The following is a 14988-nucleotide window of genomic DNA, read 5'->3' on the forward strand; positions in this document are numbered from 1 at the left end:
AAAGAGAAATAAAATTATTATAGGACAATTTTTTACAAAGGTGAATGCAGATTGCCTGACACATCTATAACTAAAAAGTTTTCACTTTAGAAAAAATAACAATGTTAGAATCTACTGACAATTTTCTAAAACAAACATCACTGTTTAAAACAACATGAATTTATTTTTTTTTTATTTTTTTTTTGAGACAGAGTCTCACTCTGCTGCCTGGGCTAGAGTGCCGTGGCATCAGCCTGGCTCACAGCAACCTCAAACTCCTGGGCTCAAGCAATTCTTCCTCAGCCTCCTGGGTAGCTGAGACTACTGTCATGTACCACCATGCCCGGCTAAGTTCTTCTTTATGTTTTTAGTTGGCCAATTAAATTCTTTCTATTTTTAGTAGAGATGGGGTCTTGCTCTTGCTCAGGCTGGTTTCGAACTCCTGACCTTGAGGGATCCACCCGACTTGGGCCTCCCAGAATGCTAGGATTACGGGTGTGAGCCACAGCACCTGGCCAACAACAAGAAACTTTTGAGACGGAAGTTACTTTTGTGAAGTAGAATCAAATAAAATCAGTGGATATGGTCACTGAGAGTTGGGATCCTTTGCCACAGAGTCCTTCTCAAAAGGAGGAAGGTTCCACTTTCCTATCCTATACAAACACTCATAAGCCAAAGCTGCTGAATGGCATGTCCCTAAAACTTTACTGTAGCAGCCTACTTGCTCCTGTTTGATCAGCACTGTTACTTATCAATAACCACAAGGAACTTTTAAAAATACCATAAGAGGCTGGGCTCATGCCTGTAATCCTAGCACTCTGGGAGGCCGAGGAGGGATCGCTCAAGGTCAGGAATTCAAAACCATCCTGAGCCAGACCTTGTCTCTACAAAATATAGAAAGAAATTAACTGGCCAACTAAAAATATATAGAAAAAATTAGCCGGGCATGGTGGTGCATGCCTGTAGTCCCAGCTACTCGGGAGGCTGAAGCAGAAGGATTGTTTTAGCCCAAGAGTTTGAGATTGCTGTGAGCTAGGCTGATGCCACAGCATTCTAGCCCAGGCAGCACGGTGAGACTGTCTCGAAAAAAAAAAAAAAAATACCATAAGAAATGGAAAGGAGGAACACGTTTCCTTACTTACATCGGTCATCCATTACACATCTATTGAAACTCATAAGTGTGTACAAATCCTAGCATGTGAGGGTATGAGAGTTTAACAATTATTTTGTTAAAATGCCAGTTTGAAAACAAGTTTATAATTGAATAGTACTCACCATGTTGGGCATTCCTCCACCAGAAACTGCCTTTTTGTCCATTGCAAATGGAGATAAGCTATTTGGTAATACAGTCTTTGTCTGAATCTGGAGACCAAGGCCACTAGCTCCAATCTGCTGTCCGGAATTCTGGGTGTACGGGGAACCATAAGGGCTGGGGTTGTTCATCATTCCCATCTAAGAGTAAGAAACAGAAGAAAAATTAAACTTTAATCCTAATTTTATTCCCTGTCCCATTTCGCTTTTTTAATTTTCAAAGACAATCATAAAAGAAATCCTCTGCTTATATTCACTGTATGAAAGTACGCTGATATTTTTCAAAATGTTATTTTGAAATTAACATCAAAGGCTGGACACAGTGACTCACGCCTGTAATCCTAGCACTCTGGGAGGGTGAGGCAGGAGGATCACTTGAACTCAGGAGTTTGAGACCAGCCTGAGCAAGAGCAAGACCCCACCTCTACTAAACAATGGAAAAATTAGCCAGGCGTGGTGGCATGTGCCTGTAGTTTCAGACTCTCCCGCAGGCTGAGGTAGGAAGATCACTTGAGCTCTGATGTCTGAGGTTGCTGTGAGCTACGCTGATGCCACTGTACTCTACACAGGGCAGTGGAATCAGACTATGGAGTCAGATTATCTCCAAAAAAAAAAAATTAACATCCAAGGTTAAGGGATCTCAGGCACAGTATATTTAGTTATTTTTAGAAACAACTTTAAGCACCTTCATTTAACGATAATTGCTGAACAAGGTTTGCCATTTATCTCCATTAAAAGTCACACATGATACTATATTTATGCACTTTCCTTTGATGTACAAACTATGGCTAATTCAATTCCACTTAAGTCATCTGACCCTTAAATATTATATTTATATTATGTTATAGTTTGACATGTCAAAGCATTTGAATGCTTATTCCAGCATTTTGTTTATATAAAAGGAAGTCCTTCATGACTGTTCACAGGCCTTGCCTTCCTTGACCAACTGAATTTCAACCCGTTCCTAACATGGCTTCTTCCCTCAATCAGGATGCATTACCTAGAAACTCCAAACTCACTTCTTGGCAAACTACTATCTCAAATACAGAGACTGCACTGACTACTGATCAGCTGAAAGTAATTGATTCCTAACACTTTTGATCACCCTGATCAACAAACTACTCCCAGGCTTTGCTTTTCCACCTCCCTCAGAGTTCTGCTGCCAGAGTTAGGAAATAAAATAACAACCTTCTCATCACTACCTTTTCTATTTCCTAAAGGCCTTTCTCTACTCCCCCTCTAAATATAATAGGAAGGAAATATATTGTACTTAATTTCTGTTACACTGTAGTTAGTTATTTGATCTTGTCTCCTCTATAGCTAATGTGCTCCAGATGTCTAACTACTTTCATCATATAGTTAGCTGGCTATCTGAAAATGCAGAGGACAAAGCCACACTAAAATTAAAGGGGCCTACAGGGGGATTTTTTTCTTTTAAAACAAAAATCTGGGCTGGGCACGGTGGCTCACGCCTGTAATCCTAGCACTCTGGGAGGCCGAGGCGGGCGGATTGCTCGAGGTCAGGAGTTCGAAACCAGCCTGAGCAAGGGCGAGACCCCGTCTCTACTATAAATAGAAAGAAATTAATTGGCCAACTAATATATATATATATATATATATATATATAAATTAGCCGGGCATGGTGGCACATGCCTGTAGTCCCAGCTACTCGGGAGGCTGAGGCAGAAGGATTACTTGAGCCCAGGAGTTTGAGGTTGCTGTGAGCTAGGCTGACGCCACGGCACTCACTATAGCCTGGGCAACAAAGTGAGACTCTGTCTCAAAAAAAAAAAAAAAAAAAAAAAATCTAACTCTACAGGTTGCCTATAAGTTTCCAATATACTCAAACAGAAAGAAAACATAGGAACACAAAAAAACACATAATATGGACAAATACTAACAAATAGGAATAAAAACCTGAACCCTAAACAAAGAATTTAACAGTTTAGGAACATTTAACACAGGGACTAAAACCCCTACAGGTCCTAATAAGACTTGCTGGAACCAGAGTAGAGTAACACAAATCAATACTGTATGTGTGATTCAAGATTCAACAAATAATAAAAACAAAATAAAAGACATTCAGGTATTTCCTACTACCTACTAGCTTCAATAAATGTTCATGTTATGTATCCATACTCATGCTATATATGCCAGGCACTTTAAAGCACTGAGGAATTAACAGTAAACAAAGATCACTAGAGATCCCTCAAACCTTCACTACATCCTAAACATCATAGTTTTTCACATTCATTCCACAGTTACTACACTGTCTCAATTTACGGCCTCATCACCTCATTAGGGCCCATTATTTCTCTTAAATTGATTTTCCACACCTAAAATCACATCCATCTAGATTGTAATTTGGGACATGAGACCCTCCTATTTAAAATCCATCAAGATAGGACGGGCGTGATGGCTCACGCCTGTAATCCTAGCACTCTAGGAGGCCGAGGCGGGCGGATTGCTTGAGGTCAGGAGTTCGAAACCACCCTGAGCGAGACCCTGTCTCTACTAAAAATAGAAAGAAATTAATTGACCAACTAAAAATATATATACAAAAAATTAGCTGGGCATGGTTGCTCATGCCTGTAGTCCCAGCTACTTGGGAGGCTGAGACAGGAGGATCACTTGAGCCCAGGAGATTGGGGTTGCTGTGAGCTAGGCTGACAGCCACGGCACTCACTCTAGCCTGGGCAACAAAGTGAGACTCTGTCTCAAAAAAACAACAACAACAAAAATCCATCAAGATACGGCATTTCAGGTACAGCAAGCAACTTAGCAAGTATAACATAACTACTAAGTAAGTGGCTGAGCCCATTCTGAACCCAGGCAGTATAGCTCCAGGGCCGAACTATTAACTAATGATACTTTTATTAGTTAACTTCATTCCCTCCTTTATACACAAAGAAGGCAATCTGGTAAAAGATTTTTCAAAAATTTCTTGCCACTGGCATTTTTTAGGGGGCAAACATATTGCCTTGTGAAATTATTTGAGAGGGAAATGATTTACTGAGAAGATTTCCAATATACAGCTAAAGAGAAGGAAGACTGGTATAGCCCGAATACAATTCAGGTAGTGTGGTTCAAAATCTGTGCACTATTCCACTCTTTCACTGTACATTTCTGAAACAATCAGTCACAAATAATCTTAACATATAATACATTCCATATGATTATTTTATGTTGACTTTAAAAACTAAGATGAGGGTAAAAGTATGATCCAAGTTTCTTCCGATAAACTGCCATTAGTCAGATTTTAGAAGACTGTTATAAGGGTAATATCACAACCTGCCTGCATATCCTGAACTAGACTCATCAATGAAAACAACTGCATAAAAGCTGATGTCATTTGCCAGTAGAGTTCAAGTAATGACATCTCAATGAAAACTTCCTTATCTTTACTCCTGATTCTTAAGTATCACCACAACTCTTAGGACGAGTTTAAGAATAAATATAGGGGGTGGGGAGGATAAAAAAAAAGAAGAAGAAGAAATATAGTGAGTACAGTTAACTCTACAAGATCATTTTTGAACACCCTGACTTGAATTTATTTTAATCTTAAACAGGGAAATACAGAAAATACTTCTCTGCCTCAAACAGAAAATAAGTTGTTTCATAAAAACACTTGTATATTAAGTGAGTCTCATCATAAACTCCAATAACTTTACATTTTATTTATTAAACAATCTTATGTGTCAGGGACTGATATAAGTGCTCTACAATTATCAATTAGGTGGGATTCATTAAAATAAGGAAATAAAATATCACTAACAATAATTTTTTTTTTTTTGAGACAGAGTCTTGCTCTGTTGCCTGGGCTAGAGTGCCATAGCATCAGCCTAGCTCACAGCAACCTCAAACTCCTGGGGCTCAAGCAATCCTCCTGCCTCAGCCTACCGAGTAGCTGGGACTACATGAATGTGCCACCATGCCCGGCAAACTTTTTCTATATATGTATTAGTTAGCCAATTAATTTCTTTCTATTTATGGTAGACACAGGGTTTTGCTCTTGCTCAGGCTGGTTTCGAACTCCTGACCTCGAGCAATCTGCCCACCTCGGCCTCCCAGAATGCTAGGATAACAAGCATGAGCCACTGTGCCCAGCTGTCCTTATGGCTTAAATTCATACTTGCATTCTTTCTCACCATCTAGGTTCTCTGGAACACAGAAGTCCTAATGCCTGTTTAAATCACTCCTCTTACAGTGAGAACTTGCTTCTGACCACTTGTGAAAATCATACCCTTCCCCAATTTCATCTTCCAAGTGAAGCCATCTCTCATTCAACAAGTAAGTAACTACATGCCCAGCACTGGCAACTGCAGCATGATGTCATTTTAAGAAAAACGGATAGAATATTTTAAGAAAAATATAGAAGAATAAGCACCAAAGCATGTGAGTTTGTATCTTAATTGTGTATAAAGAGCACACATTTAAAAGGTTAAAAGATTTTTAAAGGCCGGGTGGTGGCTCATGCCTATAATCCTAGCACTCTGGGAGGCCAAGGTGGGCGGATTCCTCAAGGTCAGGAGTTCAAAACCAGCCTGAGCAAGAGCAAGACCTTGTCTCTACTATAAATACAAACAAATTAATTGGCCAACTAATATATATAGAAAAAACTAGGCGGGCATGGTGGCACATGCCTGTTTTTAAAAATATACTTAGCATTCTCTATTTAATAGAGCTAAGAAAATGGGCTTTTGAAAACAGAAAAGCAGGCTGGCGTGGTGGCTCGTGCCTATAATCCTAGCACCTTGGGAGGCTGAGGCAAGAGGATCGCTTGAGTTCAGGAGTTTGAAACCAGCCTGAGCAAGAATGAGATCCCATCTGTACTAAAAATAGAAAAATTGGCTGGGCATAGTGCCACAAGCCTGTAGTCCCAGGTACTTGGGAGGTTGAGGCAGAAGGATCGCTTGAGCCCAAGAGTTTGAGGTTGCTATGAGCTAGGCTGATACCACAGCCCAGGGCAACAGAGTGAGACTATGTCTCAAAAAAAAAAAAATCATTTAATAAAATTCTTATAACAACTGTATATCTTAAAACCCAGGGACATTCCAAGCAGTGGGAACAAATGAAGTCTCTATCTGAAGACTGTCTAATGCCAGTTACCTCAAAACTATACTTTTATAAGGAGTCTACCTGGCTAACCTAGACTTGGAAATGAGATGAAAATATTCCAATACTTGTGCCAGAGAGAACAGGAATTAGCTGGCCATCATTTGGAACAAACTACAAAAGTACATAATACCAAAGTCAGTTATAAAACTAATGTTTTACTTAAATTTAATATAAGCACTTATTAAAACTTTTGACAGCACAGATCCTTGGCATGTAATATGTGAGAAATGCTACACAATGTAAGATTAAACATGAGTGGTTAAGAATAACTAACCTCAAGCCCTTCCAACACTGAAACACTCAGATATATACTGACTATGCACACGAACCAAAACTGTGCTTACCTTAAGAGGCTGGGGGCCTCGTAAGCCCGTTTGTCCTCCCATCTGGGGAGAGCCCTGCTGCAGTGGCTCAGTCATTAAGTTGCCAGCATTTCCCATGCCTGGATTTGGGTACTGCATATTCGGTCGCCCCCGGCCTGCTCCAATCGAACCGTTCATGACTTGATTAGGCATTATCCCTTGTCCATTGCCTGCAGCCAACATTCCTGGATTCATGCCAACATTCATTCCTGTGTTCATTGCCATGGCAGGCTGATTTACTGGACTGTTCATCATACCTGTTGAGGACTGCGTGGGACCTTGATTTGGTCCACTAGTGCCCATTCCCATGTTGGGAGAAGTCAAGCCTGCCTGTGCCATTGGGCTTTTGACCATGCTATTTATCAAACCTAATCCAGGACTGTTCTGTTGGGCCTGGCTGGCCATTACTTGACCTGGACCCCCAACCCCCATATTGAGGTTAGGGGAACTACCAGACCGTAGCAATTCTGACAGCTGTTTATGTTTAGAGGCTGCATCTTGTACTATGCCAAGACTTGTTTGAAGCTGATTAATATCACCACCATTGGTTAGTCCCAATTCTGTAGAGTTGATCAATTCATCTGGTAAATCATGCTCCAAGTCAAATAGAGAGCCAAAATCTAGAAGCAAAGAGGAAAGATAAAGGTTAAACTTTAACAGAACCAAAATCAGAAATTGTTCTGCTTTTGTTTTGGATAAGCATTAAGTATCATTTCCAAACCTCTATCCATGGAATACTGTTTATTATTCGCATTGCAGTTTTTCATGTTACACTAAAAGTTTTATGTTTTTTAATATATATAGAGAGAGAGATGTTTTAATTGAGGGTATATTTGGTTATACCAACAGGTTTAAACACTTTTAAGAACTGTACCCAAAATAAGACCAGGGTCAAAGAGGATTAAATGTTAGCATAACACCCATTACATGAGGTTTTGAAAATTTGTACTGCTAGTCATGAAAGATATGTAAGTTATATTAATATTCCAGAATTCCTAAGAAAGGTTAAAATAACTTATCTAGATACAAACTAAATTCAGAATTAAAAGAAAAGATTTAAAATATTATAATACATTAAAAAAGACAACTGAGCCTCTAATCCTAGCACTCTGGGAGGCTGAGAAGGGAGGGTCCTTTGAGCTCAGGAGTTCGAGACCAGCCTGAGCAAGAGCGAGACCCCATCTCTACTAAAAATAGAAATTAATTGGCCAACTAAAAATATATAGAAAAAATTAGCTGGGCATGGTGGCGCACGCACGCCTGTAGTCCCAGGTACTCAGGAGGCTGAGGCAGGAGGACTGCTTAAGCCCAGGAGTTTGAGGTTGCTGTGAGCTAGGCTGACGCCATGGCACTCACTCTAGCCTGGGCAACAAAGTGAGACTTTGTCTCAAAAAAAAAAAAGAAAAAAAAAAAAAAGAAAGAAAGAAAAATTATTAATTGTATTGTGTAACAATAGCATAGTAACAATTTTAAAATAAACCTTTTTAACTGAAAGATACATATGTATTTCTGGTGAGATAATATGGCTGGAATTTGCTTTACAATACTCCAGCAAAAAAGGGATGGGGGGAAACAGTGGTATAAAATACTAGTAAATTGGCCAGGCGCGGTGGCTCACGCCTGTAATCCTAGCACTCTGGGAGGCCGAGGCGAGCGGATTGCTCGAGGTCAGGAGTTCGAAACCAGCCTGTGCAAGAGCGAGACCCCGTCTCTACTATAAATAGAAAGGAATTAATTGGCCAACTAATATATATAGAAAAAATGAGCCGGGCATGGTAGCGCATGTCTGTAGTCCCAGCTACTCGGGAGGCTGAGGCAGGAGGATCGCTCGAGCCCAGGAGATTGAGGTTGCTATGAGCTGGGCTGACGTCACGGCACTCACTCCAGCCTGGGCAACAAAGTGAGACTCTGTCTCAAAAAAAAAAAAAAAAAAAAACTAGTAAATTGAAGCTGGGCAATAAGGCACACAGGAATTCTTTATTCTATGAAATTGAGGTTTCCCATTTGTAAAAGTTTAAAAGGACACATGGGAAGCTTGAATACTATAATCCTATTACTATTAGAGAAAATGAATCCTTGGTTAATCTTTCCATAAAGAAAGTACCATATCCAAACTGTTTTACAGGCATGTCCTATAACAAATTTTCAAAGAAAAGACAATCCAACCTAACAAACACTTCTAGAATATAAAGAATATTCTAAAAACTATACATGGCCAGTAAAGAAAACCATTCTTCTTCATTAACAAAGATGCAAGAATTTTTTAAAAAGCAAACCAAATCCATGAGTGTGTTAAAAATTTAATATTATGATCAAGTTGGGATAATCTCAGGAATCCAGCAGACATGAAGACATCTACAAATTATCATTCAACATAGTAACAAAGGATAAAGTAAATAAGATTCACCTCAATAACCACAAGAAAAGCCCTGGATAAAATTCAATGCCCAGTAACAATGTAAAACAAAACGGGCCAGGCATAGTGGCTCACACCTGTAATCCCAGCACTCTGGGAGGCCAAGGCTACAGGATCATAGAAGTCCAGGAGTTCAAGACCAGCCAGCCTGGACAACACAGCAAGAACTTCTCTCTACCAAAGAAACCCACCTAGCCAGCAGTCCCCGCAACTTGGGAGGCTGAGGCAGGACAATCATTTTGAGCCCAGGAGTCTGAGGTTGCAGTGAGCCACTGCCCTCTAGCCCAGGCAACAGAGCAAGACCCTGTCTTGTGACCCTGTCTCAAAAACAAAACAAAACAGCAATCTAAAAATTGAAGGCAACCTCTTTATACTAAAGTTTCTTCTAAAACCTAAAAACTAACAGCAAATATGCATAGTGTTCACTCACAGTAGTCTCTTCAGAACAAGACAAAGATATTCCAACCACTTCTATTCAACATTGTACTGGAATATTTAGCCAGAGCAATAATACAAGATAAATTACGAGTAAAAAGAAAAACATGGAAATAAACAAAACTGTCTGCAGATGATATAACTGTAGACATAGAAAATCCAAAGCAGCCTGTAATCCTAGCACTCTGGGAAGCCGAGGCGGGAGGATGGCTCGAAGTCAGGAGTTCAAAATCAGCCTGAGCAAGAGTGAGACCCCGTCTCTACTCTAAATAGAAAGAAATTAATTGGCCAACTAATATATATATAGAAAAAATTATCCGGGCATGGTGGCGCATGCCTGTAGTCCCAGCTACTCGGGAGGCTGAGGCAGGAGGATCGCTTGAGCCCAGGAGTTTGAGGTTGCTGTGAGCTAGGCTGACGCCACGGCATCACTCCAGCCTGGGCAACAAAGTGAGACTCTGTCTCAAAAATGATAATAATAATAATCATCCAAACACCTGAATAGAAATCCTCAGTATTAAAGACATCTAATTCTTCCCCAATATTGATCTATAGATTCAACGCAATGCCAATTAAATTCCTAACAGTTTTTCAGGGAACCAGACATGATGATGAAATAACTTTTGTTTCCACCCCTGTATAATAGGAAAGTACCTACTTTGTACATGATTTGTGGGGATTAAATGAGTTAATATATATAAAGTGTTTAGAACTACATATCAAACACTATAAATATGTTACCCATTACTATTATTCAAGGGACTCAGTACTCCTAACAGTACACTGTTAGGAGACAGGCTGGCTTATAAGAATGAGAGCAAACATTTATCAGCCACTTTCAATGTGTTGGGCATTGTTCTTGGAACTTCATAATTCTCATTAACCTTCTCAACAATCTCAGAAGTAGACAGCAGTCACATGTAAAGAATTCACTGAGGAGTAATCAGTTTCAATAATATGAAGTCTTAACTGTAGGGCCTAGAGTGAGGACTTCAATTTAATCTGTACTACAGCCAAATCTATTATACTCAGTCGCTATCTCATGTTTATGCAAACATTTAATGCCACATTACAAAGTTCTGCTCCACTGTGAAACAGAGGAATGTTTGCAGTGGTAAACCTTGAAAATAAACGTTAAAGGGCTATTTATTTATTGAGACAGAATCTCTGTCACGAGGAACAGAGTGCTGTGGTGTCAGCCTAACTCACAGCAACCTCAAACTCCTGGGCTCAAGTGATCCTCCTGCCTCAGCCTCCTGAGTAGCTGGGACTACAGGCACAGGCCACGATACCGGCTAATTTTTTCTATCTTTAGTAGAGATGGGGTCTCACTCTTCCTCAGGCTGGTCTCCAACTCTTGAGCTCAAGTGATCCTCCTGCCTCCCAGAGTGCTAGGTTTACAGGTGTAAACCTGCCCGGGGCCAAGGGTTGTTCTTTTTCAAATGGCAATCTTGAACTTAATTTCAATAGACCCAACTGCAATTACAAGAGATTCACCTACACTCAGCTTTCAACACAAAGATTGATCCCAAACTCCTGTTTTCCAGGATGGCTCACCTTTGTTACGACCTCAACTATGCACATCTTATCTTCTATTTTCTGTTAGAGCTAAATATTTGTATACATCTTCCTTCTCTCCCAAATTTTAAGTATCTGAAGGATAAAGGTATAATTTAACAGATACTTGTATTTCCCAAAGCACCTAGCACATGCTTGGAAAAATAATATTAGATAATATTAACTAGGTAATGGTTAATATTATATAATAGTTAAATGTTTTCAGAAAATACCTGGGTAATTATAATTTTATAAATGTTCCCTTACCTCTACCTTAAAACCTTTATTTTCAACTAATATGTAGATTAAACTACTATTTTCAACTACTATGTAGATTAAATGTAGACTGTGTAAAAAATATATACTTTTTGGACCCCTGATCAAACAGACCCTATTATTTCATCTGTTACCACTGACTGTCAAGTTAGAGTCCTACTTTTTTCTTTTCTTTTTTTTTAAGAGACAAGGTCTTGGCCGGGGCGTGGTGGCTCACGCCTGTAATCCTAGCTCTCTGGGAGGCCGAGGCGGGCGGATTGCTCGAGGTCAGGAATTCGAAACCAGCCTGAGCAAGAGTGAGACCCTGTCTCTACTATAAATAGAAAGAAATTAATTGGCCAACTAATATATATATGTATAAAAAAATTAGCCGGACATGGTGGCGCATGCCTGTAGTCCCAGCTACTTGGGAGGCTGAGGCAGAAGGATTGCTTGAGCCAGGAGATTGAGGTTGCTGTGAGCTAGGCTGACGCCATGGCACTCACTCTAGCCTAGGCAACAAAGCGAGACAAAGAGAGAGACAAGGTCTTGCTCTGCACGCCCAGGCTAGAGTGCAATGGTGTGATCATAGCTCCCTGTAACCTCAAACTCCTGGGCCCAGCTGATCCTCCCAGCTCAACATCCCTAAGTGCTCGGATTAAAGGTGTGAGCCTCCTAAACTATTAGGATTGTGCCTCAAACATTCTGGAAATTTATGATTCCCAAATGCCATCAACCATCAATGGTATATAAGTTGGCAATGCTCATGTAGTCTAAATACTTGAACTTATGATCCAACTCTACAAGTTGTCTTGACCTTGTTGTAAATGTAACTTTCCAACCATGAACTTAAGTTACCTCTTCTACCAAGGTCTTAAAATTTATTCTACTTCCCTCACAAAGTTGTTTTAAGAACCAATGATTGGAGGGCAAGGGCAATATATGTAACCTTAACATTTGTACACCCATAATGTGCTGGGAAAAAAAAAACCAATGAGATGGTTCTTAAAGATTTTGAAACATTCTAATATACTATATAAATGTGTAATTTTATTATTAATCTTCTTTTTTGTAGTATATACCATAAGGGACAGAGTGAACAATTCTTAGGAATCAACTAGTACAAGGTCTCTATGTTTACTTGAAGGCACAGACACAATAAAAAGCTGAATAGTGTTGCCTTTAAGAGAAATTAGGAGAATGAGGAGCCATCCTCTTCAGGTTACTCTTACAACCCTGCCTCTACTAGGAAGCATTTACATTTGAAAATTACTGATTCTCTCATTTTATAGATACAGTAACTGATGCTAACTTTGGCTCCCTAAAGATAATACTATTTTGTTACTGAATATAGAACCTATTAAAATTCCCTGAATCCCAGTCCAATGTTCTTTCTATGTAAGAAAACAATGACTTTATTTTTAGCAGTTGAGATTACTGAACTATAACTCTGAATTCAAACATTTTTAAACTGAGAAAAATTTTAAACAAAATTTAAATAATATGTTGAGACTAAGAAAAACTACCTAATCACTAAATAATCATTTCTATGTTGGTAGGGTTAAGAGTACTAAGGTTCAAAAATCTATAATGTGGATTTCATTTCAGCCACGAAATTTCACATTCTTCTTTCCCATCAGATTTTTCTTCAAGGGCTTCTCAGAATAAAACCTGAGCAGTAAATTGAACAATGTATTGTAAAAAGGAAACTAATATATGAGATTATGTCTTTAGCCTGTCATAAATAGCAAATGAAACCCAGTGGTCTAAAACTGGTTACAGGCTGGGTGCACTGGCTCACACCTGTAATCCTACCATTCTGGGAGGCCAAAGCAGGAGGATCACTTGAGCTTAAGAGTTTGAGGCCAGCCTGAGCAAGAATGAGATCCCATCTCTACTAAAAATAGAAAAATTAGCTGGGTGGGCATCGTGGTGCAGGCCTGTAGTCCCAGCTACTCGGGAGGATGAGGCAGAGGATCACTTGAGCCCAGGAGTTTGAGGTTGCTGTGAGCTAGGCTGATGCCACGGCACTCTAGCCTGGGCAACAGAGCGAGACTGTCTCAAAAAAAAGAAAAACAAAACTGGTAACAAATCAAATACCAAACTAAAAGTTGTATGTATGAAAGGGGAAAACAATTAAATTTAAATGACAGAATTTAAACAAATCCTGTTGAACAGTGGGTTTTAGTACTGACCAGCCTCCATTTCAAGCCTCTTACTAAGCTTCTCAGGTATGTTCTTTTCCTTCAAGAAAAGGGAAAAAAATAAAGGTTCAAATAACCTTCTCAGGTCCCCATCTCGACTTGCCCAGCACACACAGGGAACAGAGTTCAGAATCGTTGAATAAAATTTAGATATTCAATATGTACAAAACAAGCTTAGAGGCCGGGCGCTGTGGCTCACGCCTGTAATCCTAGCTCTTGGGAGGCCGAGGCGGGCGGATTGCTCAAGGTCAGGAGTTCAAAACCAGCCTGAGCAAGAGCGAGACCCCGTCTCTACTATAAATAGAAAGAAATTAATTGGCCAACTGATATATATATAAAAAAATTAGCCGGGCATGGTGGCGCATGCCTGTAGTCCCAGCTACCCGGGAGGCTGAGGCAGAAGGATCACTGGAACCCAGGAGTTTGAGGTTGCTGTGAGCTAGGCTGACGCCACGGCACTCACTCTAGCCTGGGCAACAAAGCGAGACTCTGTCTCAAAAAAAAAACAAAACAAAACAAAACAAAACAAAACAACCTTAGAGGGAGTTCTCTAACATAAGTTTGGGATTTTTATTCTAGAGAAAAAATTGATCTAATGAAGAATTTTAAGCAAAATTATATGAACAAACATGCATTTATTAGAGACAGTTCAGGCAAAGAGGATGAAGAATGAATTGGACAGACAAGTCTAGGTTCAGAGAGACTGGTTGGGCGGCAGCTGCTGGAGAAACAGTGAAAACTACCACTTATACCTGGAACAGAAATACTAAAGGGACAGAAGCATCAAAGAGGCCAATCAAGAGAACACTGTTTCTAACTATAACATAGGTAGAGGGTTAAGAGAAAAGAAAAAAAACAAGGGTGTCTCCTACATTTCTGGCTTGGACAAATGAAGAGTACAGTGGTACAGTTATCCAGATAGGCAATAGGGAATACCTGGAGATGTGAGAGAGAAGGGTGGGGCTGAAGTCACTGCTAGGATACTTATGCAGAAATGTCTAGCAGGCACATAACTAATAGCTGTGGAGCACCAAAAGAAGGTCTAAACAAAGGAGTTGTAAGCCCTGGACAAAGTAAGGTTGATCTAAGGTTATTTATAGGGCAAAAAGGAAAAGGCCCACCAAAGCCCATCAGACATGCCAGTATTATTTAAGGGACATGGATAAACAAGGATATTAACCAACAAAGGATGCTAAAACTCAACATTCACCAGCCCCTTCCATCAGGAATGCTGTCCTGGAACCTGGGTTTCAAGAAGGAAATGGCAGTGGTGTTCCATGCTCCAGAGAATCTACTGCATATAGATAAGAGAAGATAATTAGTAATCTAGGAACAAACAGTTTCAGTGGAG

The 14988-nt window shown here is 39.8% G+C and overlaps 1 protein-coding gene across 2 annotated transcripts in view; it reads right to left on the bottom strand.

Annotated features, from left to right (window-relative positions):
• Positions 1-14988, bottom strand: part of EP300 (EP300 lysine acetyltransferase) — an 87261-nt gene that overhangs the window by 55597 nt on the left and 16676 nt on the right. For both annotated transcript variants that reach the window (XM_012741780.2, XM_076006970.1), the window contains exons 2-3: positions 6753-7390; positions 1255-1431 (exon numbers count right to left, since the gene is read on the bottom strand). In XM_012741780.2, the coding sequence (XP_012597234.1) occupies positions 1255-1431; positions 6753-7390 (815 nt within the window). The remainder of the gene's footprint in view (positions 1-1254; positions 1432-6752; positions 7391-14988) is intronic.

Source organism: Microcebus murinus, chromosome 10 (assembly GCF_040939455.1).
Source record: "Microcebus murinus isolate Inina chromosome 10, M.murinus_Inina_mat1.0, whole genome shotgun sequence".
NCBI classification, from domain to species: Eukaryota; Metazoa; Chordata; class Mammalia; order Primates; family Cheirogaleidae; genus Microcebus; species Microcebus murinus.